Raw genomic sequence first — 25,898 nt, forward strand, 5'->3', positions numbered from 1 at the left:
GAGCTGCTTACAGTACCATAATGTTTTTGTTTTTTTTTAAGATGTTGGGGGTAGGAGTTTAGTAATTTATTTTTGCTGTGTTGGGTCTTCGTTTCTGTGCGACGGCTTTCTCTAGTTGTGGCAAGCGGGGGCCACTCTTCACGGTGTGCGGGCCTCTCACTATCGCAGCCTCTCTTGTCGCAGAGCACAGGCTCCAGACGCGCAGGCTCAGTAGTTGTGGCTCACGGGCCTAGTTGCTCTGTGGCATGTGGGATCCTCCCAGATCAGGGCTCGGACCCGTGTCCCCTGCATTAGCAGGCAGATTCTCAACCACTGTGCCACCAGGGAAGCCCCCCATAATGTTTTAATTACTGTAGCTTTATAGTAGGTTTTTAAATCAGGAAGTGTGAGTCCTCCAACTTTGTTCTTTTTAAAAATTGTTTTGGTTATTCCAGGTCCCTTGCAATTTAAGACCAACTCTTTCTTTTCTGTAAAAAAAAAAAAAAAGAATTTTAGTAGGAATTGCTTTGAATTGGTAGAGCAATTCGAGTATTGACATCTTAACAGTGTTAAGTTTTTTCAAACCATGAATATGGACATCTTTCCATTTACTTATGTCTTCTTTGTTTTGTAGTTTTCAGTGTACAAGTCTTGTACCTCCTTGGTTAAATTTATTCCTAAGTATTTTATTTTTATTGATGCTGTTCTGAAAGGAATTGCTTTCTTAATTTCCTTTGGGATTTTTCATCATTAGTGTATACCACTGATTTTTGTGTGTTGATCTTGTATACAGCACCTTTGCTGAATTCATTTATTAGCTCTGATAGTTGTGTGGGTTTTAAAAAATAGATTCTTGGGAATACGCTGGCAGTCCAGTGATTAGGACTCCACGTTTTCACTGCCTGGGGCCCGGGTTCAATCCCTGGTCAGCGAACTAAGATCCTGCAAGCCGTGCAGCATGGCCAAAAAATAAAACAAATAAAAATTTAAAAATTTAAAATAGATTCTGTAGTATTTTGTACATACAAGATCACATCATCTGTGAATAGAGATAGTTTTACTTCTTTCTAATTTGGATGGCATTTATTTATTTAAAATTTTTGCCTAATTATTCTGGCTAGAACTTCCCATATAATTTTGAATAGAAATGGCAAAACTGGGCTTCCTTGTCTTATTCATAATCTTAAGGGGAAAGCTTTTAACCTTTCACCATTGAGTATGATTGCCCTTTCTCATGTTGAAGAAACTCCCTTCTAGTCATAGTTTGTTGAGTGTTTTTATCATGAAAGTTTCTTGGATTTTGCCAAATACTTTTCTGTGTCAATTGAGATGATCATGTGTTTTTTTTTCTTCATTCTATTAATTTAGTGTATTACATTGATTTTTTTCAGTGCAAATCTGTTTATTGGTTTCCTATTAATCTTTTATTTGGGCATCTGGGAAGGGGGTATTAGTACATCTGTAGTTAACCTTCTATTTTAATCTGCTTAACTATATTCAGTGAATGATCTATTTTAATGCCCTTCCATCTTGCTTGACATCTTGGACTTAGATCTAGGTATACTTATCTGGTGTAATATCTAATAGATAGAGCTCATGGTCCCAAGACCATTAACAGTCCCTTTTTTTCTTACAAATTTGGAATGCTACCTTATATACGAAATCCCCATCAATGCTGAGGACTGTTCTGGGCCCTGTATTCTGGGTCTGTGTTCTGTTCTGCTGATCTATTTTTGGACTTCTGTTAACAATAGAACAATAATCAAAATACTGTAGGGTTTTTGTTATTGTTTTGGTTTGGTTTGTTTTTTTACCATTTTTTTTTTTTTTGCGGTACACGGACCTCTCACTGTTGTGGCCTCTCCCGTTGCGGAGCACAGGCTCCGGACACGCAGGCTCAGCGGCCATGGCTCACGGGCCCAGCCGCTCCGCGGCATGTGGGATCTTCCCGGACCGGGGCACGAGCCCGTGTCCCCTGCATCGGCAGGCAGACTCTCAACCACTGCGCCACCAGGGAAGGCCTACATTTTTTTTTAATATGATCTTTTTTTTTTTAATAAACTCAGTTGCTTTTTTTGTTATTTTATTGTTTATTTTATTTTTGGCCGTGTTGGGTCTTTGTTGCTGTGTGCGGGCTTTCTCTAGTTGTGGCAAGCAGGGGCTACTCTTCATTGTGGTACACGGGCTTCTCATTGCAGTGGCTACTCTTGTTGCGGATCATGGCCTCTAGGCGTGCGGGCTTCAGTAGTTGTGGCTCGCGGGCTCTAGAGCACAGGCTCAGTAGTTGTGGTGTACGGGCTCGAACCCATGTCCCCTGCATTGGCAGGTGCATTCTTAACCACTGTGCCACCAGGGAAGTCCTTTTTTTTTTTCTCTTTACCATTTTTAAGTGGCATTAAGTACTTTCACAATCTTGTGCAACTCACCACTATCCACTTCCAAGACTTTTTCATCACCCAAACGGAAACTCTGTATCCATTTTAACAATAACTTCTCAATCCGCACCCCCATTCCTCCAGCCTCTGATAATCTCTTTCTATCTCTATGAAGTTGCCCTATTCTAGGTACCTCTTATAAGAGGAATCATATCATATTTGTCCTTTTGTGTCTGGTTTATTTCACTTAGTTTAATGTTTTACAAGTTCATCATGTTGTATGATATCAGAATTTCATTCCTTTTTATGTTAAATAATATTCCATTGTATGTATACAATATATATCACATTCTGTTTATTCAGTCATCTGTGGATGGACATTTGGATTGTTTCTACCTCTTGACTATTGTGAATAATGCTGCTGTGAACATTGGTGTACAAGTATCCAATTAAGTCCCTGCTTTCAGTTCTTTTGGGTATATACCTAGACATGGAATTAATGGATCATATGGTATTTCTTTTCTTTTTTTAAAATATTTATTTAGGCTGCGCCAGGTCTTAGTTGCAGCATGCGTGATCTTTAGTTGCGGCATGCGTGATCTTTAGTTGCAGCATGCGGACTTCTTAGCTGTGGCATGTGACCTCTTAGTTGTGGCATGCATGCATTATCCGACCAGGGATCAAACCTGGGCCCCCTTCATTAGGAGCACAGAGTCTTACTCACTGGACCACCAGGGAAGTCCCCATATGGTATTTCTATGTTTAATTTTTTGAGGAACTGCCAAGGTGTAAAATAAGTGCAGCATTTTATGTTCCAGTCAGCAATGAACAAGGGTTTCAATTTCTCCGTATCCTCAACACACTTGTTATTTTCTGTTTTTGTTTGTTTTTTATAAAATAGCCATCTTAATGGGTGTGAAGTGGTATCTCATTACAGTTTTGATTTGTATTTCCCTAGTGACTAACGATGTTGAATATCTTTTCATGCGGCTCTTAACTTTTGTATATCTTATTTGGAGAAATGTCTAATCAAGTCCTTTGCCCATTTTTTTTTTTTTTTTTTTTTGCGGTACACGGGCCTCTCACTGTTGTGGCCTCTCCCGTTGCGGAGCACAGGCTCCGGACACGCAGGCCCAGCGGCCATGGCTCACGGGCCCAGCCGCTCTGCGGCATGTGGGATCTTCCCGGACCGGGGCACGAACCCGTGTCCCCTGCATCGGCAGGTGGACTCCCAACCACTGCGCCACCAGGGAAGCCCAGTTTTTGTTTTTTTTTTTAAGATTTTTTTGATGTGGACCATTTTTAAAGTCTTTTATTGAATTTGTTATAATATTGCTTCTATTTTATGTTTTGGTTTTTTGGCCACAAGGCATGTGAGATCTTAGCTCCCCCACTGGGAATCGAACACACACCCCCTGTATTGGAAGGTGACATTTTAAAAAAAAATAAATTTATTTATTTTATTTATGGCTGCATTGGGTCTTCATTGCTGTGCACGGGCTTTCTCTACTTGCGGTGAGTGGGGGCTACTCTTCATTGTGGTGCACGGGCTTCTCTTCTCATTGCGGTGGCTTCTCTTGTTGCAGAGAACAGGCTCTAGGCACGCGGGCTTCAGTAGTTGGGGCACTCAGGCTCAGTAGTTGTGGATTGCAGGCTCTAGAGCAGAGGCTCAGTAGTTGTAGCACACAGGCTTAGGTGCTCCGTGGCATGTGGGATCTTCCCAGACCAGGGCTCAAACCTGTGTCCCCTGTATTGGCAGGCGGACTCTCAACCACTGTGCCACCAGGGAAGCCCCGGAAGGTGACATCTTAATCACTGGACTGCAGGGAGTCCCTGATACACAAGTTTTTAATTTTGATAAAGTTCAGTTTATCTGTTTTTTCTTTTTTTCCCCTTGTGCTTTTGGCAGAAACTATTGCCAAATCAAATGTCATGAAGATTTTCCTCTATGTTTTTTTCTAAGCATTCTATAGGTTTTGCTCTTACATTAGGTGTTTGATCCATTTTTTATTTATTTGTTTGTTTATTTATTTATTTATGGCTGCATTGGGTCTTTGTTGCTGCGTACAGGCTTTCTATAGTCGCGGCAAGCGGGGGCTACTCTTCGCCGTGATGTGTGGGCTTCTCATTGCGGTGGCTTCTCTTGTTGCAGAGCACGGGCTCTAGGTGTGCGGGCTTCAGTAGTTGTGACACGTGGGCTCAGTAGTTGTGGCTCACAGGCTCTAGCGTGCAGGCTCAGTAGTTGTGGTGCATGGGCTTAGTTGCTCTGTGGCATGTGGGATCTTTCCGGACCAGGGCTCAAACCTGTGTTCCCTGCATTGGCAGGCGGAGTCTTAACCACTGTGCCACCAGGGAAGCTCCTTAAATTTAGATTTAAATAGCCATATGTGGTAGTTATCATATTGGAGAGTATAAAATACTAATGTCACCAATTCTGATTTTGTCTAATGATTCAGTGTTCATAAAATGTGTCATGCTTCTTAGAAATACCGTCTCTTGGAACTCATCTTATACTTATGGAATCAGTACCAACTCTTCTCTAAGGACCTCCTTATAGAGTTACAGTGTGTACCTTAACTTCATCAGAAGTAAAGCAAAAATACAAAAAACCCAGCTAATTTTTTCCTTGCTTATCCTTTCAGTTAAGTCTTTATATTCTATTATCATTATTTTCTGTTCTTATTTTTATCAATACTTTCTCCCAGTCTGTGGCTTACCACAGCAGTGAAAATGCCAGGTTTTAACCACTGGACTGCCAGGGAATTCCCCATGGCTTGCCTTTTAATTTTCTTAAAAGTGGTTTTCAAAGTGAAGGCCCAATCTATCAACTTTTTCCTTAATAGTTTATGTTTTGGTGCCCTTTTTTTTTTGGCCATGCCCTGTGGCATGCAGGATTTCAGTTCCCTGACCAGGTATCAAACAAGTGCCCCCTGCAACGGAAGCATGGAGTCTTAACCACTGGACTGCCAGGGAAGTCCCATTTTTGGATCCTTTGTAATAAGACTTTGCCTACCCCATGGTAGGGTTTTTTTTTTTTTTTTTTTTTTTTTTGCGGTATGCGGGCCTCTCACTGCTGTGGCCTCTCCCGTTGCCGAGCACAGGCTCCGGACGCGCAGGCTCAGCGGCCCTGGCTCACGGGCCCAGCTGCTCCGCAGCAGGTGGGATCTTCCCGGACCGGGGCACGAACCCGTGTCCCCTGCATCGGCAGGCGGACTCTCAACCACTGCGCCACCAGGGAAGCCCCAACGTAGGTTTTATTGTAAAAAATTTATAGTTTTGGCCTTGTGTTTAAGTGTGTGATCAATTTGAAGTTATTCTTTCTACATAGAATGAACTAATGGTCAAGGCTTCCCCGCCTCCCTTGCCACAGGGATATACAGTTGTTCTATTGTAGAATCATTAATTGAAAAGGCTATCCTTTCTCTCTTAATTACCTTGTCCTCCTTGCAAAAATCAATTAACCATATATGTGAGTTTCTTTCTGGACTCTATTCTTTTCCATTGAGCTATTTGATTATATATCTACACTATATTATTATACCTTTGTAGTAAGACTTAAAATGAAGTAGTGTAAGTTCTCTATTTTTGTCTTTTCCTGATTGTTTAGGTGATGATTCAGTTTCTCAATTTCTACAAAATGTCTGCTGGGATTTTGACTGGGATTGGCTTGGATCTGTTGATCAATTTGGGGATAATAATTTTCATCCTAACAATATTAAGTCATCTGGTAAATCTCTCCACTTATTTAGATCTTCCTTTTTTTCCTTAGCAGTGTTTTTTAGTTTTCAGTATATAGATTATATATTGTTCATTACAACTGTACAGAAATAAATTTTTTATAAATTGATGCCTTGTGACTTTGCTAAACTTTATCACATATTAGACCTCCTAGTTTATTTATTTATTTATTTATTATTATTGTTTTTAAGATTTCCCATGAGATTATCATAGGACATAATAGTTCCTTCTTCATTTCCAAATTATATACCTTTTATTTACTTTTCTTTACTATTGCATTGCCTAGGACTTTCAGTCCAGTGTTGAATAGAAATGATTAGAGCAGACATCCTTGCCTTGTTCCTGAAATTAGGGGGAAAGAAATCAATTTCACCATTTATTATGATGCTGGATATAGGATTTTTTTTTTAAATTATTTTTGGCCGTGTCGGGTCTCAGTTGCAGCACGCAGGACCTTCGTTGAGGCATGCGGGATTTTTCATTGTGGCATCCGGGTTTCTCTCTAGTTGTGGCACACAGGCTCCAGGGTGCGTGCACTCTGTAGTTTGTGGCACGCAGGCTCTCTAGTTGAGGTGTGTGAGCTCAGTAGTTGTGGCGCGCAGCCTTGGTTGCCCTGCAGCATGTGGGATCTTAGTTCCCTGATCAGGGACCGAACCCACGTCCCCTGCATTGTAAGGAGGATTCTTTACCACTGGACCACCAGGGAAGTCCCTGTGGTGCTCTTTATAAGGCTGAGGAAGTTACCTTCTATTCCTACTTTATTGAGTTTGCTAAAATCACAAATAGATGTTGAATATGTTAAATGTTTTTTTAGATCTACTCAGATGACCTTATGGTTCTTCTTCTTTATTGTGTTGATATGATGAATTACACTGATTATTTCAGTTTCAAATGTTTAACCAATCTTGTGTTCCTTGGGTAAATCCCACTTGGTCATGATTTATCAGTCTTTTTATATATTCATGGATTTGATTTCATAATATTTTGTTAAGGAATTTTTTGGTCTCTCTTTATATATGTATAATAATTAGTTTGTGGGTTTATTTTATGCTATTGGTTTTAATATAAGGGTTATGCTGACTTTGTAAGTGAATTGAGAAATATTTCTTCTATATTCCAAAAGAATCAGGGTTAGGGTTAGGATAAAACTGGTATTGTTTTTCCTTACATATTGGATAGAATTCACCAGTGAAGTCATCTGGGACTGGTGTAACATTTGTGGAATAGTATTTAATTACATATTTAATTCCTTTAATTAATAATATGGGTATTCAGGTTATCTATTTCTTTATGAGTGAACTTTAGTTTTATTTCAGGTAATTTGTCTACTTTACCTATGTTTTGGAACTTACTGGCATAAAGTTAAGTTGTTCCTTATTATTATTATTTTCTTTTTTAAAATAACTTTTTGTTCCTTATTATTTATTAGTTGTCCCTTTAAAGTTTATAGTAGAGGTTGGCAATTAGCAGCCTGTGGGCCAAATCTAGTCTGTGGCCTATTTATGTACATTTGTGAACTAAGAATGGTTTTTACATTTTTAAAGTATTGTTAAAAAACAAGCAAAAAACCAAAAATCAAATCAAAACAAAGAGTATGTGAAATACACCATGGGTGGCTGCAAAGCCTGAGATATTTACAAACTGGCCATTTATAACAAGAAAATAGTTTGCTACTTGAAGTCTAAGATCTTGAGTGATGTTTATACTTCATTCTTGAAATTTGTAATTTGGGTCTTCTTGCTTTTTTTCCCCCTTTGACTGGTCTGGCTAGTGGATTATCTTTCCTTTCTCTCTTTCTCTCTCTTTTTTTTCCTTTTTACAGAAATGAACCTTTTTTATTTTTTATTTTATTTTGGGCGTGGCACACAGCTTGCGGGATCTCATTTCCCCAACCAGGGATTGAACTTGGGCCTCTGCAGTAAAAGTGACAAATCTGAACTAATAGACCAGCAGGGAACTCCCAGGAATCAACTTTTGATTTTGAATTTCTCTATTATTTGCTTTCTATTTTGTTTTATGCTGTCATATATATGATTTCCTTCCTTCTGCTTAAGTGTAATGCCTTTGAGATTCATACATTTTTGCATATATTACTAGTTAATTCCTTTTTATTGTTGAGCAGTATTCCGTGTTGGAGGTACCAAAGTTTGTTTAACCTTTGACCTATGAGTGACTTTTTTTTGGCTATTACAAATAAAGCTGCAATGAACTATGTTATACAGGTTTTTATGTGGATATAATTTTCATTTCTTTGGAATAAATACACAGGGTTGCAATAGGGACTGTATTGTTAAGTGTATATTTAAATTTTTAAGAAACCATCAAACTGCTTTTCATATTGGGATTTGCTGTACCATTTTGTATTCTCACCAGCAATGAATGAATAATCCAGTTTCTTTGCCTCTTCACCAGCATTTGGTATTGTTACTATTTTTTTTAGTTTTTCTAACAGGTGTGTAATAATAACTCATCATGGTCTCAATTTGCATTTCACTATTGGTTAATGATGTTGAAATCTTTCTTTTTTTCAAATATTTTATTTATTTATTTAATTTGGTTGTGCTCTGTCTTAGTTGCGGCACGCGGGCTCCTTAGTTGTGGCATGTGAACTCTTAGTTGTGGCATGCACATGGGATCTAGTTCCCTGACCAGGGGTTGAACCCAGGCCCCCTGCATTGGGAGCGTGGCATCTTAACCACTGCGCCACCCCTGAAAACTTTCCGTATGCTTATTTTCCATCTATATATCCTCTTACGTGAAATAACTTCTGATCTTTTCCTCATTTTCTAATGGATTGTATTTTTTTTTTTTGCGGTACGCAGGCCTCTCACTGCTGTGGCCTTTCCCGTTGCGGAGCACAGGCTCCGGACGCGCTGGCTCAGTGGCCATGGCTCACGGGCCCAGCCGCTCCGCGGCATGTGGGATCTTCCCAAACGGGGGCACAAACCCGTGTCCCTTGCATTGGCAGGCGGACTCTCAACCACTGCGCCACCAGGGAAGCCCTGGATTGTTTTTTTCAATGCTGAATTTTGAGAGTTCCTTTTATATTTAAGTGAGTCCTTTGTGAGATATGTGGTCTGTAAACATTTTCTTCCAGTCTGTTGTGTGGTTTTTATAATCTTTACAGGGTCATTCACAGAGCAAAAGTCTTAAATTTGATGAGCTCCAAGTTATTGGTTTTTTTCTTGTTTAGGTCATGCTTCACCTCTAACTCTAATCTTTTTTATTTATTTATTTATTTATTTATTTATTTAGCGGTACGTGGGCCTCTCACTGTTGTGGCCTCTCCTGTTGCGGAGCACAGGCTCCGGACGTGCAGGCTCAGCGGTCATGGCTCACGGGCCCAGCCACTCCGCAGCATGTGGGATCTTCCCAGACCGGGGCACGAACCCGTGTCCCCGCATCGGCAGGCGGACTCTCAACCACTGAGCCACCAGGGAAGCCCTAATCTTTTTATTTTTATGTGTTCTATCTCATTCTTTTAAAATTTACTGTCATTTTTGCTTAATAATATTTTCTAATCTTTGATGTATAGTACATATCTGAATATAAAATTGTGGGTCTCATTCTGTTGTCTATTCTTTTGTGCTGGCTGGCTTTTTGTGTGTGTATGTGTTAGCTATTTTTGATTTTTTTTTTTTTTTTTTTGCGGTACTCGGGCCTCTCACTGTTGTGGCCACTCCCGTTGCTGAGCACAGGCTCCGGACGCGCAGGCTCAGCGCCCATGGCTCACGGGCCCAGCCGCTCCGCGGCACGTGGTATCTTCCAGGACCAGGGCACGAACCCGTGTCCCCTGCATCGGCAGGCGGACTCTCAATCACTGCGCCACCCGGGAAGCCCTGATGATTTGTTTTTAACTGAGTCATATTCATGAGTTTTTGTATATCCTGTTGAAGCTGCATTCTTTTGGAGATAATTTACATTTGCCTTTGCTTTGTGCTTAGGATCACTTTTGACTTAAGCCTATTTCAATTATCGTCCTGAGGTTTTTCATACCTATCAGATTTGGTGACTTTAGCCTGTAAATCTGAGGATCCGTTTGTTGTTTTGAATTCTTAAGGGATATTTTTTTTGCCCTCTCATTCTTAGTGTAAATGTTGGGAAAGGCAGTTCTTGCAGCTTCCTGGAGATTAGTGATGGGAAGGTTGGTTGGTTGATTTCTTTTTTTTTTTTAATAAATTTATATTTATTTTTGGCTGCATTGGGTCCTCGTTGCTGCGCGTGGACTTTCTCTAGTTGCAGCGAGCAGGGGCTACTCTTTGTTGCAGTGCGTGGACTTCTTATTGTGGTGGCTTCTCTTGTCATGGAGCACAGGCTCTAGGTGCATGGGCTTCAGTAGTTGTGGCACGCGGGCTCAATAATTGTGGTGCATGGGCTCTAGAGTGCAGGCTCAGTAGTTGTGGTGCATGGGCTTAGTTGCTCCGCAGCATGCGGGGTCTTCCCGGACTAAGGCTCGAACCCATGTACCCTGCAATGGCAGGCGGATTCTTTACCACTGTGCCCCCAGGGAAGTCCCAGTTGGTTGATTTCTAATTCACCCTTATACTTAGGTGTATCCTTTTTTGTACCAGGATTTTGCAGGGTTATTACGTTAGACTCTGTAACTTGAGCAGGTTCTGGACTATGTCTTCTGTCTTTCCTATCTCCTGTAGGCAGAAGAAATAGAAGATCAAATTCACTGGAGTTGAGCAAATGTACTGAAAGTGAAAGCTGTCTTTAGAGCTTTGCTTGCTTTTCTGAGTTCCTGCTGTGACTTAGTTTTTGGTCTAAGTATTCCTTAGTATCTTGCCAGCTCATACAGTTTTTTAAAAAAATTTATTTTATTTATTTTTGGCTGCGTTGGGCCTTTGTTGCTGTGCGCGGGCTTTCTCTAGTTGCAGTGAGCAGGGGCTACTCTTCGTTGCAGTGCGCGGGCTTCTCACTGGGGTTGCTTCTCTTGTTGTGGAGCAAGATCTCTAGGTGCATGGGCTTCAGTAGTTGTGGCACATGGGCTCAGTAGTTGTGGCTTGTGGGCTTAGTTGCTCTGTGGCATGTGGGTTCTTCCCGGACCAGGGCTCGAACCCATGTCCCCTGCATTGTAGGTGGATTCTTAACCACTGCGCTACCAGGGAAGCCCTCATATAGTTTTAAGTAAAGTTTAAAAACGATTTTAATTGATTTTTTCAATTATTTTCTTCAGGTCATACTGTGTAAAACAAGCAACTCCTTCATATCTTTTTCAAGCTTTCCTTTCTTTTGTCCATGTTTCCTTTCTCCATTTTGTGGTTCAAGATGCATCTCAGGAGTCATCACCTCTCAAAAGCTCCCTGCTTGAATTAGAGGTCTCTGCCTCATTCTTTCTTTCCTTCTTTCCTTCCTCCTTCCCTCTCTTTCTTTCTTTCTTTTGTTTGGCTGGCACAGCCTGTGGGAATATTAGTTCCCCAACCAGGGATTGAACCTGTGCCCCCTGCATTGGGGGCTGGGAGTCTTAGCCACTGGACGGCCAGGGAAGTCCCTCTGCCTTATTCTTTCTAATCACATTGTTCTGCAGCTTACTGGTTCCTTGCCTGTCTCCATTCCCTCCTTGTCTGTGACCTCTTTGAGGGCTAGAACTATGTTGTTTTCAAAAAATCTCCATTTCCTGGCCTGACAGAGTATCTAACAGCAATTGGGGTTAGAATAAACATTTGTTGTTGGTAAATGCTATAGGTTATCATAACCTGAATAACAATCTGGCTTTCTCAATTTAGGACTACAAATACAAACACAGAAACAAAGGAAGAAAGCACTCAAGTCCTTTGTGTGCTAATTTGCATACCATACACCTCTTCAGGACACTTCAAATACTACTTAAGGCCAGCCTCTTTCTTCAGGAAATGAAATTGTTTATCCTGTTCAATGATCTCATAGGTAATTGACACAGGAAAACTCAGGTCTTCCATTATGAGGTCTCCACACCCAAAGAGGCCGGTTTTAAAGTGTGGGGGAAGTGTTCTGGGGAGGGTGTGGTATGCAAATTAGTGTAAGAGGGACTTGTCTGCTTTCCTGGAATCTATTCTGATTCCCCAACAGAAAACCTATTTCCATTCCCATTGCATTATGCAGTTTTGTTGACCAACTGGGAGCTTGGATGGGTGGAATTTCTAATTTTGATGCAGCTTGTTGATTTTTACAGCACTGTTCTTGAGTCTTCAACTTTTCTTAGCGAGGCAATTTTTGGAAATGAACATAATTCTACTTACAGCATAGCTTTTCATATTAATTGCGTCCCTTAATCTTTTTCTTTGAAAGTTAAATCACACATTTTATATCTTTGTATTCAGCTTTTTGTATTCTTAATTCTTGCGCGGGCGGGGCAGCAGTGCTAAAAGGAGGTTTTTAGTACGAAGAATTCACTCTTCGTGACTACGCCTTAGGTCTGGCTAAGGTTATAGAAATCGTCAGTGCCTTGCTTTGTTTAAAGAGGCAGGGTTCTAGCGTTTGCTCTTTCTTAAGCTTATCGTGTGCCAGATACGGCACAGATATATTTTATCTCAGTTATCATTCACATTTTTACAGCCGTGAAAAGTACAACTCAAGTTCAGTGTCTTGCCTTGGGTATCCCTGGGATTCCAACTCAGGTCACAGCGCCCTCGTCTTCACCGGTCCCCCTCCATCCCCCACCTTTTCGGGTAGTTCCTCGCTCCATCGAGGCCACCTGGGATGACGCTGGGGGTGCGGGGGTAGTCGGTCCTGGCCGGCTACGAAGACTCCACGACCGACTACACGGCGCTAGCTAGTCCCGCGCGCATTCTGGTTTTTCCCATCCCCCCACTTCCTAGGCGACCGCCAGACCTGGAAACCATAGAGCTGAAACAGCCCAGAGCGTCCCTTCCGTGGCCGCCGAGCGCTGACGGCGCGCCGTTGGGCGGGGCCTACTGGCGGGGCGGGGGAAGAGGAGGGAGAGCCGGCAAGGGAAGGGCTGGCCGGCCTTGCAGCGCCCCGCAGCGGCCAAGTCGGAAGAGGTCTTGTCGGCCCTGCGGCGCTGGAGCCCTGACGCACGGAGCTCGAGAGCGAGAACGGGAGAGAAAGGGGTAGAAATGGCGGCTCCGCTTGGCTCCCGCTGAGTAGGTTGAAGCCGGCGGAGGGTCTGAGCTCTTGGCCTGGAACATCGCTCCCGCCTCCCGCTACCTGCCTTCGCACGCCGACTTCCCTTCCTCTGCCCTACCCTCGCCTGTCCTCGTCTGCGCTGCGCAGAGTCCGGGTCGTCTTGTCTTTCCCGGCCCGGCTCCACTAGCCCTGACTGCCCGGCAGGCGGGCCGGCCTTCCTCGGCTCTCCCCGGCGCGGCGGGCGCCGCGGGCGCGGCGTGGACCCCGTCCTCCTGGCTGGACCATGGTGAACACCCGGAAGAGCTCTCTGCGGCTTCTCGGATCTAAGTCGCCTGGGCCCGGGCCTGGGCCCGGGGCCGGAGTAGAGCCTGGGGCGACCGGAGGCAGCAGCCATTTCATCTCCTCTCGGACCCGCTCCTCCAAGACCCGCGCTGCCAGCTGCCCCGCCGCCAAGGCCGGGGGAAGCGGCGGCGCCGGCGTCGCTCTGGATGAGGCCCGGGTAAGAGCGCGGCAGCCCGAGTCCGGAGGCTTGCGAGTCGGCCCGGCCGCCGGGGCTTTGTCTGGCCGGGTTGGGGCAACAAGCCTCCAGTGGAGACCGCTCGGGCGGCCGGAGACCGGGTCTGGGGGTGCGTTGGAGGATGGCAGCCGGCTAGGTAGGGCCACGACAGCTTTGCTGGCCCCGCTCTTTTGTGTAAAGAACAGGACTTGAGTCCAGGGGAGAGGGCTATGGGGGGGGTGTCTTTTCGGGGAACATTAGAACAGCCTGCTTTCCGTGTCCTTGTCCTGCCTGAGAGGGGAATTCTAGGGGAGCAAGAGCGAAGGGCCAGAGTTCCCGGGTGGAAGGGTTGGAGAGGAGAAGTGAAAGTTTTATGCGGTGTCAAACCCTTCCTGTAAGTGTGAGAGCTCCTGCCGGTGTCTAACTCCAGCTTACTCTCAAACTGTTTGGGGGTGGTTCAAGTTTGTGAGGAAGTGAACGGAGAGCTCCGGTTGGCAGCCAGGCAGGGATGGTGAAAAAAGTTTGGAGCTGCTCTGACACCAACTTTAAAAACAAAATCAACACTATCGCCTCTCCAGGCAGGAGCGATCAAACGTGATGTTTAGCTGGAGAATCAGCCAGCCAGCGAACCAGGGTTCTAGTAGGGACTCGGTAGAGCTTTCTAGTAGAGCCTTCAGATCACAAAAGCGGCACGTCGAAAGAAACGTGTCGAATATTATTGATAGTAGGCACTATCATCTCCAAATTGTTTGGTGTCTTGGATGTCTCCATTTTTGCTTTGGGAATAGTTTATAAAAGGTGAATTAACACCATCGTCCTACTACTGCGAAAGTGACATTTGAAGAAGACCGGTGATGATTTAGTATTTTTTTTTTTAAAGTGGTAGATCTTGAAATTTATTACAGGGTAAGGCTCTAAGCTAGCACGTATGTTTTATCACTTTAAAGGAATTGATAAGGTTGTGTTATGAGATTGGTTATGAATTCAGAAAAGAGTGTTGCATCTGTCTAGAGAGAGGCTAATTTTCTAAGAGTAATTTGACTGGAACTTGTTCATTTAACATAGTCCTTTAAATCCACATCATTTTATTATTCTTAGGGGAGGAAAGCAATATTTCATTTTCTGTAGGGGTCTACAAGATTATGTTGGCATACAAATACAAATTATGTACAAATTATATTAAATACAAATTATAAATACAAATTATGTATTTTTTTCTCTGTATCTTATACTGTTCTGACACTAATCAGAATGAACCAAGGCAAATACAATAGACATATTTTACTGTACTTATCTGAAATATGTTGTATCTTTGAAAATATAATTGGCCTTTATTTTGCTAAAAATCTGGAACATATTTTAAAAATTGCTTTATGAGTAGACTTATTTTGGAGCTTATAGCTAGCTCTCTTAGGTTGAAATAAGAAAGCTAAATCTGAAAGTTGTGCAAACTATTCAGAATAATTACAGACTTTCTGTAGAAATTATTGCAAACATGTACAGACTTTCTGTAGAAATTATTGCAAACATGTACAAGCTTACTGACTTTATGAAGCTAACATATATTTTAAAATAAAAGTAATTTAAGAAGGGTTTGTCCTGTATCCTTAAGGACAAGTAAAATATTTAGAGTGTAAGCATTTAATTGTATAATGCTATGAATGCCTAGCCTATTAGAGCAGTGTCTCGTTTATGTGAATCAATTAGCTCATCTGTCACTGATCATTTTGTGGTCCCGTTTTTGAATTCATGGATATTATGCTGTCCTTACCCCCTGAGGAATAAGGTGAGGTAATTTGTCAAGCAGCTGTTATGGAGATGTTAAAAGGCAAGGAATCAATAATCTAATGTAGAAATGAACATGGGGTAGCTTTTCAATTGCTAGAAGAATGAAAGATATTAGAGCTCTTTCTAGAAGGATACTAATGAAACTTTGTTTCAAAGGTCTTTTTAAAATGTATTAAAAGACCATGAACAACAGGCCAGTGGAGAGTTACTTTGAAACATTTGTTTTTCAGTTTTAAGAGGGTTGATGTTTTGACCCTAGTAGATGATGGAATGATCTAATTGCTTTCTCCCAGAAATTTAAGAGATTTACTAATCCTATGTTGTGATTGGTCCTTTAGAAGAACATAAGTTATAATTCTGAATTTAAGTTTATGTATATTTTTGAAGCCGGTTGTATATTTCCTTGTTGTATATTTCTGAAATGGGTTGATTTGAGTTTGGTAAGCTCTTGCTTTCAAGTTTATGTTACAAGAATTTAGCACTCCTGATTCACCCTTTCTGGTGTACCTAAAGGCACCCTCTGTGTCTGTGGTGTCTTAGACATTTGCTGTTATCTGTAAAGACTTATTTGGTGGAAAATGGGTTGCTCATGTCGTTGCTTTAGGACGTTGCTTTATTTTTGTAGGAAGAAATGTATTCCTCTTGATACGATATAAATTGAAGAGGTTCCCTTTTTTCTGTTTTTGTGTGATATTCTTCACTTTACAGTTGATGCTGATTTCCACCCACCCCCTGGCCCTGACTCTTTTTAGACTATTTCATCCACTGTGTCTAGAGACATTTTATTTGCTCTAAAAAGCCTTAGGACCACGATCTGTCATAGCTTTGCTTTCCCCCCAAGTGTGTGTAGGGTGGGGAAATACACACATGACACATTCTGTAGGTTATTGGAATGATTTTTTTGTGCCTATACTTTAATGTCAAGTTGACTTGTGCTCTGCAGTTAGTTGTATAATAATTACTGCTATATATTGATACTTGGCTTTTTTGTTTGTTTAACATGTATAAAACTTCACCTCTTTTAGGTTAACCTAAATGTCAGTAATTAGCATTTATTTGCTTCACCTAAGAGTCACTCTCGGCAAACTAATACTGTAGTCACAGAACTGGAAAGCAGTCTTTGAAAATATTTCAACTCTTTTTCTACCTCTTTTAGGCCTGTTTGTTGGTACTTTTGGCTTGTCATTAGCTTTTTGTATTTTTTGAGCTTTTTTGAATCCACATCTTAGTTGAGAGAATCAAAATACATATTTTAAGTAACTTTATAGGTAAATTTGTTTGATTTTTGATTTTATTTTTAGAAAATAACCTCTCAATCCTTCTTTAATATGCTCTTTTATCATTCTATACTTATTCTTTTCCAACATTCATTCGTTTGCCAATGTAACAGAAGCAGAGTGGTGGAAATTGAGGGTTAAACATGGAAAAGAAGTCTGAGAGGGAAATGTAACCATGTATATAACTCTCAGATGAGTAGGGAAAAATACAAGTTCCTCAGAGTAGAGCAAGTTTTTCCTTATATCAGATTCATATATGGGGCTTCCCTGGTGGCACAGTGGTTAAGAATCTGCCTGCCAATGCAGGGGACATGGGTTCGAGCCCTGGTCCAGGAAGATCCCACATGCCGTGGAGCATCTAAGCCCATGAGCCACAACTACTGAAGCCCGTGCGCCTAGAGTCCGTGCGCCACAAGAGAAGCCACTGCGGTGAGAAGCCCGCGCGCAGTGAGCAGCCCGCGCACCGCAACGAAGAGTAGCCTCCACTCGCCCCACTAGAGAAAGCCTGCCTGCAGCAATGAAGACCCAATGCAACCAAAAATAAAATAAATAAATTTATAAAAAAAAGAAAATAATCTTACCTTAAAAAAATTCATATAGAGCAGCATATGGGTGATATTGAGTAATGTTGTAAAACAATTTCCCCGTCACAGTTTTGAAGCAAAGCAGCTATAGAGTTCATAGGATTATCTCCGGTATCCAACTGAAAATGCAACTTTAAAAAATTCATAGCTGATTCACTTTGTTATACCCCAGAAACTAACACAACGTTGTAAAGCAGTTATACTCCAATAAATATGTTTAAAAAAAAAGATAAAATAAAAAAATTAAAATGTCAAAAAATAGGGAAATGTGAAAAAAATTCAGTTTTTGGCCATTTCTGTAGTTCAAATATACAAACTTGCAGTTTTTTAGGTCAAGGATGAAATTTACACTTGTAGAAGTGAATGCATATTAATTCCTTAAATCATTTTCCCTGGCAGATAATCTTTTTAACCATCCTTGGATACATCCTTGATTGCATGTCTTCTAAATACCTAATTATAGATAAACCTGTAACCTCTGAAAGCTAGGTGGACAGGTGGTAGGATTAATACTTGTTATGAGAACTAAGGAGCCCAACCAGTGTCTGCACCTGAATGGGGTGTGATCCTGTCTCTTTAAGGTTCCACTTCAGAAAAGTGCCGCATTACTTTGAATTATGTATTTGGTATTTTTTTTGGACATACATAATGAAGTTTGATTTCTTGATATTTGGGTTTTTGATCTTGTACTAGGAATATTTTATATTTCTGTTATGTCTCTGTGCTGGGGGAGGATTTTGTGAAAAATGAGTTGAGTAAAAAGCATATGGAATTTTGGATAAAAAGTTCTATGGAAGTACAGAGTTAGGGGGGAAAACATGTAAAATGTGCTATCTTTATTTAAATATGAGCTAGACGGTTTTTAGAGAGGTAACTATTGTGTGTGGCTTATATCAAACAATAGAAAAGTTATCTGTTAAAATTAATAGACTGTGATTTGTATTAGCTTTTAGATACTTTGAGTATATGCTGTAAGATTCTGAACTTCAGATGCTTTTGAACTGTGAGTATTTTGGTATAAGATTTTTTTTTTTTTTCATTTTTAGATTGTTATTGTAGTTTTATGTGGAGGTTGAATATACGCCTTTGGTTAAAGTCTTTCTCTCCTAGACTCTTCTATTAGAGTAGGCTGTAAGCTCCCTGGGACCAGCCACTATATCTTACTTTCTTCCCGACTGCTGCATTCCCAGGGCCTAGTGCATCATCTGGCATATAGAAGATGCTTAATAAATATTGATACTTGTTAAATGAATGAATGAATAGCATATTAAGGAGCCGATCTAGTATGTGAAAATTGTGTTGATTGGACTCTGAGAATAGAGGGTAAATAAACCATAGCCCCTACCTTCAGAGCTCTAAGTATGCACACGGTATACACATGAGAAATTATTAACAGGATAAATCAGTTCAAGATAGGGGCCAGGGCTTCTCTGGTGGCGCAGTGGTTGAGAGTCCGCCTGCTGATGCAGGGGACACGGGTTCGTGCCCCGGTCTGGGAAGATCCCACATGCCGCGGAGCGGCTAGGCCTGTGAGCCATGGCCGCTGAGCCTGCGCGTCCGGAGCCTGTGCTCCGCAATGGGAGAGGCCACAATAGTGAGAGGCCCGCGTACCGCAAAAAAAAAAAAAAAAAAAATCTGAAAAAGTGAAGAAGGATGCCATTGTACAGTCAGAAAATACTGTACGCACTGTGTATAGACAGATTTTTACTAGAATATCTGGAGTTGTGGTGTCTAGTATTGAGACTGGAAGTATGAACAGTAGCCTATAGGGATATGAAATATAGGACAGTGATTTTTCAGTAATTGCTTTGCTGCCTGATTTCACGGGGTGCGTGTAGGGAGAGGAGCAGGCATATCACGTAGAGACCACTCTTTGGCAATATTTTTGCTTCCCAGTATTTTAAAGATGGCTTGGGTAAAAAACCCCTATAAAAAGACTAAGCCTGAGGCCTTGTGGTCTCCAGTGTACTTGTGCTGCCATCTTTCCCTCTACTTGGTGATACTGATTTATCAGTGTGTACATTTATTTTATGCTCTAGGAATCTATTTATCTCTGGGGTAGATAAGTGTTTTCCATTTGTAAAAAATGTTTCATACTTTAAACCTGTTGAAAAGACATTATATGGTATATTTATATATGATGATACATACTATTGGTTAAATATGTTTAGCGTTATTAGTTTCTATCTGTATTCTAGGACCCGAATTGGGATCTCTGGAACAGTGGTGCTTCAGATACCCTTAGAATGAAATGTTCTCTGATCTTGCCAGATAGGAACTTGGAAGTCATTGAGTTTAACTTTTGGTAGTGAGACTTCCTTATTCCTTTGTTCTTTCATTCAATCAACAAATATTTATCAACCAGCTACTACGTTAAAGTGTTAAGTGCCATGTAGACAAACATTTTGTCTCTTTGATTCATTGTTATAGGGCTGCCATGTTGCAAAAGTCAAGGAGGCACCATTCACACTATAGTCTGTGTTACTGGCTCCCCCTGGAATTGTGCAGTGTACTCCTTGTATGTTACATACTGCAATTCAATACCCAGAAGTGGAATAGAGTATATGTGTACTTAAATATTATCTCTAGATTTGTTGTTCTGGTCTCCATTTCTGGAGTAGTGTATAGGAGTTCCTATATCCCTACACCCCTGCCAGTATTTGTCAATATCTAGCTTTTCAATTGCTTTTCTTTGATTATCAATGAGAATGGGCAACTCTTTATGTCCTAGTAATTTTTTTTTAAAATTTTATTTTGGTTGTGTTGGGTCTTAGTTGGGGCTGGCAGCCTCCTTAGTTGTGGCATGTGTGCTCCTTAGTTACGGCCGGCGGGCTCCTTAGTTGTGGCATGCGAACTCTTAGTTGTGGCACGCATGTGGGATCTAGTTCCCTGACCAGGGATCGAACCCGAGTCCCATGCATTGGAAGGCGGATTCTTAACCACTGCGCCACTGGGAAAGTCCCTGTCTATAGTAATTCTTTAAAAAATTTCTTCATCTTTAAAATGCTTGTTAATATTTTTGTTTTCTACTGGAGTTGCTATTTTTGTTGTGTTTTCCAAGAGTATTATAGATCAGTGGCTTTTAACCTTTTTTGTGCCATAGTAAGGGATACTTTTTATGTTGTGATGCTGTACACACATACAGTTTTACTTTTCCTGTTTAGGTCTTTGATTTATTTTATTCATTCTACTAGACAACCTATACTTTGTAGCGCCACTTTATAATATACCATGTTCCCATATGATCTCTGTATTCTTTTTTGTTGGTTTATTTATTCTTACGGCAGTATCATACTGTTTCTGTGACTGTGGTTTTGAGGTATGTCTTAATATCCTAAAAGGCAAGTTCTTCCTCTTCGTTATTTTCAAAGTTGACTTACGTAGTCAAAGATTTTGGTATATATTTCCAGTTAAGATTATGGACTTCCTTTAAAGATCCAACTAGAATTTTGACTTTTTTAAAAAAATATTTACTTCTTTTATTTATTTTCCTTTCTTCCTTCCTTCCTTCCTCCCTCCCTCCCTCCCTCCCTCCCTTCCTCCCGCCCTTCCTTCCTTCCTTCCTTCCTTCCTTCGTCCTTCCTTTCTTTCTTTCTTCTCTCCCTCCCTCCCTCCCTTCTTTCTTTCTTCCTTCCTTCCTTCCTTCCTTTCTTGTTACATCGGGTCTTAGTTGCGGCACGCGGGCTCTTTGTTATAGCGTGCGGGCTTCTCCCTAGTTGTTGTGTGTGAGCTTCCCTCTAGTTGTGGTGCGTGGGCTCCAGGGTGCATGGGCTCTGTAGTTTGCGGCACGCAGGCTCTCTCCTTGAGGCGCGTGAGCTCAGTAGTTGTGGTGCGTGGGCTTAGTTGCCCCGCGACATGTGGGATCTTAGTTCCCTGACCAGGGATCGAACCTGCGTCCCCTGCATTGGAAGGCGCATTCTTTACCGCTGGACCATCGGGGAAGTCCCATAGAATTTTGATTTAGAAATTTAAAATTTTTAATTTAATTTTTTATTTTGTTTATTTATTTTGGCCGCTCTGTGTGGCTTGTGGGATTTTTGTTCTTCCACCAGGGATTGAACCCGGGCCCTTGACAGTGAAAACATGGAGTCCTAACCACTGAAGCACCAGGGAATTCCCCCAACTAGAATTTTGATTGGGAATGTTTTTGAATTCCTAGATTAATTTACAGAGAATCGACACTTTCTTATTAAGTTGTCCATGAGCAAGGAACAGCTCTCACATAGCATAGTTTGCATATTTTTCTTGTGGAATTTGATGCTTTTTTTGGTGACCTAATATATTGTCAGTTTTGGTAAACATTCTTTGTGTGCTTGGGAAAAATGTATATATTCTATTAGATGTAGAAAAATGTAAATATATATATAAGTATATATATATGATGGAAAACATTGAGATGGAAAAATATTACAGTGTGAATTTATTGATTGTTGATGCTCAAATACCCAATTTTGTCCCTTATTAAGATTCTACCTAGGGAGTTCCCTGGTGTCCTAATGGTTAGGACTCTGGGCTTTCACTGCCATGGCCTGGGTTCAGTCCCTAGTCGGGGAACTTAGATCCTGCAAGCCGCGGGGTGTGGCTGGAAAAAAAAAAAGATTCTACCTAATTTTTTTATTGTTCGGATTCTTCTGGTATACATATACATATATATATATTACATAAACTTTTAATTTTAGAATAGTTTGTAATTTTCTTCCTTTTTAAAAAAGATTATTTATTTATTTATTTTTGGCTGCGTCAGGTCTTAGTTGTGGCACGTGGGATCTTCGTTGAGGCATGCAGGATCTCTTGTTTTGGCTCGCAGGCTTCTCTCAAGTTGTGGCTTGTGGGTTTTCTCTTCTCTAGCCGTGGCGTGCAGACTGGGCGGGTGGGCTCTGTAGTTTGCAGCAAGCAGGCTCTTTAGTTGAGGCGCGTGAGTCCAGTGGTTGTGGTGCGCGGGTTTAGTTGCCCCATGGCATGTGGGATCTTAGTTCCCTGACCAAGGATTGAACCCATGTCCTCTGCATTGCAAGGCGGATTCTCTACCACTGGACCACCAGGGAAGTCCCTCTAATTTTCTTCTTGCTTTATTCTTTGATCTATTAGTTATCTAAAAATATATTGTTTACTTTTCCAAATTGTTGAGCGTTTATTTTCTAATTACCTTTTTGGTATTTACTTCCAGTTTAATACTCCTGTACTCAGAGAACATATTCCATATGATTTATTTTATTTTATTTTTTAAAATTTTATGGGCTCCCTGGTGGCGCAGTGGTTGAGAGTTCGCCTGCCGATGCAGGGGACGCGGGTTCGTGCCCCGGTCCGGGAAGATCCCACATGTCGCGGAGTGGCTGGGCCCGTGAGCCATGGCCGCTGAGCCTGCGCATCCGGAGCCTGTGCTCCACAACGGGAGAGGCCACAACAGTGATAGGCCCGCGTACCGCAAAAAAAAAAAAAAAAAAAAAAAAAAAATGTATTGGAGTATAGTTGATTTACAGTATTGTGTTTTCCATATGATCTTGATCTTTTGAAATTTGTTATGACTTATTTTTGTCACCCTGTTTATGGTTAGTTTTGGTAATTGTTCCACGTACACTTGAAAAGAATGTGAATTCTGCCATCGGCGGTCCAATGTTATAGATGTGTCCACTAGACCATGTTTGTGCGTCTTCTGGTTTTAAAGGTTTTTCCTTTTTGTGTGTGTGTGTGATTGCTCTTAAGACCTAAATGTCTGTTGATTAACTCTTTTCTTAAAAAAATTATATTTCGTCTAACCACATACTCTTTAACATACTCTTGTAATGTTCTACCTCCCTTCTTGCCCTATATTGTCTAGAATTTTTGTTCTGACTTTTTTATGGGTATAAGTACTTTTTCTTTTTGTTGGAGTTTTTTTCCAATAACAACAAATTTCACTAAGATACCAGTTTATCTTACTTTTTATGTCTTTGCATTATTATTCTGTATTTATTTCTCTTCTTTGTGAATGCTTCCTCCAAGAATATTTTCAGTCTGGGACTTTTTGTGACAAACTTTCTGAGGCATTACATGCCTGAGAATATTTTCATTATGCTCTTTAATTTAATTTAAATGAATTTAATTTAATTCATTTAATTTAAATGAAAACTTGGCTTGATACAAAATTCTAGGTCCAGTACTTTAAGAATGTTACTTTATTGTCATCTTGTATTCAGTGTTACTCTTGAAGTTTGATGTTTGTCTGATTCTTTTGTAGGTGTTCTTTTTCTTTTGAAACTTTGTAGAATTTTTTGGTCTTATGTTTCATAAATTTTCCTGTATTTTAGGCGTGGGTTTTTCCATCACTCTCTTGTTTGGCAATCTTAGATCTTTTAGTCTGCGGTTTTTCATCTATTTGATTGTGGTAAATTTATTTCTTAATGGTAATCTAAAATTATTATTATTTCTTCAACTATTCTTTCTCTTTTTCATTCCTTCTGGAACTCATTTCATTCAGATGTTGGCACCTAGAAACATTTTGTCTCTAAACTGATAATAAAGCAAACTTTTTAAAGCACTTTTGATGGCATGCTGGAGAACTTTACTGACAGTTATTTGAGTAAACAAGACTTGGTGCTTCTTGTTGCAGACCTCTGTTGACCATTTGGTACCTGTGTGTCAAGTGGCCCACTTGTCAGGGGATAAAGCCTTGAAGTTGCTTGATGAAAGTTCATTTCCTTTACGACTTAGTAACATCCTTTATCTAACGCATACTTCAGTGCTCATACTTAGGGTGAGTGTTGCAGTTGTGTACTTGATTGTGCAAGTTAAGGGAATCTACTTTTAAAAAACAAAACTGGGCTTCCCTGGTGGCGCAGTGGTTGAGAATCCCCCTGACGATGCAGGGGACACGGGTTCGTACCCCGGACCAGGAAGATCCCACATGCCGCGGAGCGGCTGGGCCCGTGAGCCATGGCCGCTGAGCCTGCGCGTCCGGAGCCTGTGCTCCGTAACGGGAGAGGCCACAACAGTGAGAGGCCCGCGTACCGCAAAAAACAAAAAACAAAAACACAAAACTAAGCCCTGGTGCAGACCTATACCTCCTTAATCAGTGACACATTATAATAATTTAAAATGTGTATATAGAGACAGTAGGAGAAACTTCTTTGAGATATGCAAACAAGAGAGAAACTGGTGTGGGGTGGCTTCTATGTTAAAATTTTGAAAATATTTTAAATTAATTTAAAAATTTAATTTAGTTTTCATTTTTTAGTTATTACTCTTCTATTTAAGTCTCCAAGTTTATTAGGTGGGAGAATTGAGAAATGATAGTTGTCCAAGACCATATGATATTTTAATTTTTTTTTGACCATATGATTTTAAAGGCAACAATTCAACTGGAAATGGAAGTGTCTTTCTTTAATTCTTTAATATCTATTGAGTGACTCGATGTCCCAGACACTGAAGATAAAGGAGTACACAAGACTCTTAACCTCAGCTCCTTGGCAAAATATTTTTATTTAAAAATTATGAAATCAGTATTTCAAATAGTATGGAAGTGCACAGAAAAAGGAAGGACCTTCCCCATCTCCCCTAATTCCTCTAGCTCATTCTTCCTAGGGATAATCACTGTTAAAGCTGGCGTACGTCTTTCCAGACCATTGCACGTGTATGTATGGGTTATTTATATGTGTATGTGTGTGTATGCATATATAACAATAATAATAATTATTATCTTTTTTTGACTGCACCACTTAACTTTCAGGATCTTAGTTCCCCGACCACGGATCGAACCCTTGGCCACTGCAGTGGAAGCACGGAGTCCTAACCACTGGACTGCCAGGGAATTCCCTATATGTGTATACTTTTAACAGAAATACAATCATACCTTATATACTATTTATGATAGTTAATTTTTCTACTTAACTATGTATCATGTACATTCTTTCATATCTGTCCTTGCTGGCTTTTTAACATTTTGTTGTATCATTACACCATCACTTTAACTTTTCCCTATTGATACACAGTTACGTTGTCTCCATGTTTTTAATATTATAAATAATGTCACATAAAATGACCTTTCTCTTTTAGGCAAAGTGGAAATAAATACTGAGTCAAAGGTATACTGTACTTTAAATTTTTATAGGTTTTGCCAAATTGTTCTATAAATAGGCTAAATCAGTATGCACTCCTCTCCCCAGTACTCTCAGCACTGTTAAGTTTTTATATACCTTTTACTGGCCGATTTAAGGAGTTAGGATTTAAGTTTTTTGAAGGGCAGAGTGTTTAATCATCAAGTATCTTTAGTATCTAACACAGTAACAGGTGTTAATAAATTTTGTTTGTGGAAGGAATGGATCCCTGAAGATAATTAATAAGCTTATGAAATTATGTTAATACCACAAAGCCAAACAAGTATCCTTACTTGAGACTGTATCCACTGTCAGGCTGCAGGTGTAATATTTGTTACTTATACTTCTTCACCTGGTTCTAACAATCTTATTAGGTAAATAGTAGTTTTTGAATTACAGTGGTAGTGCTGCAATATAAGACTGGTTCTGTCTAACTTTTAAGTCTGTGGCATTTTTCAGTATGCCTATTGTCTCTTTGTCATTAAAAATTTTTTTATTATTTATTTTTGGCTGCTTTGGGT

General features: G+C 40.6%; 1 protein-coding gene across 3 annotated transcripts in view; it reads left to right on the plus strand.

Moving 5' to 3' along the window:
- Positions 1-25,898, plus strand: part of ATAD2B (ATPase family AAA domain containing 2B) — a 169,841-nt gene that overhangs the window by 3,081 nt on the left and 140,862 nt on the right. For 2 of the 3 annotated variants that reach the window (XM_004268079.3, XM_004268080.3), the window contains exon 1: positions 13,068-13,659. The exons of the other annotated variant lie outside the window; for it this stretch is intronic. In XM_004268079.3, coding sequence (XP_004268127.1) covers positions 13,444-13,659 — 216 coding nt within the window. In that variant the 5' untranslated portion in view covers positions 13,068-13,443. Of the gene's footprint in view, positions 1-13,067; positions 13,660-25,898 lie in introns of those variants that run through there. 3 annotated transcript variants of the gene reach the window in all.

The sequence above is a fragment of the Orcinus orca genome, chromosome 13 (genome assembly GCF_937001465.1).
Source record: "Orcinus orca chromosome 13, mOrcOrc1.1, whole genome shotgun sequence".
In the NCBI taxonomy this organism is placed as follows: Eukaryota; Metazoa; Chordata; class Mammalia; order Artiodactyla; family Delphinidae; genus Orcinus; species Orcinus orca.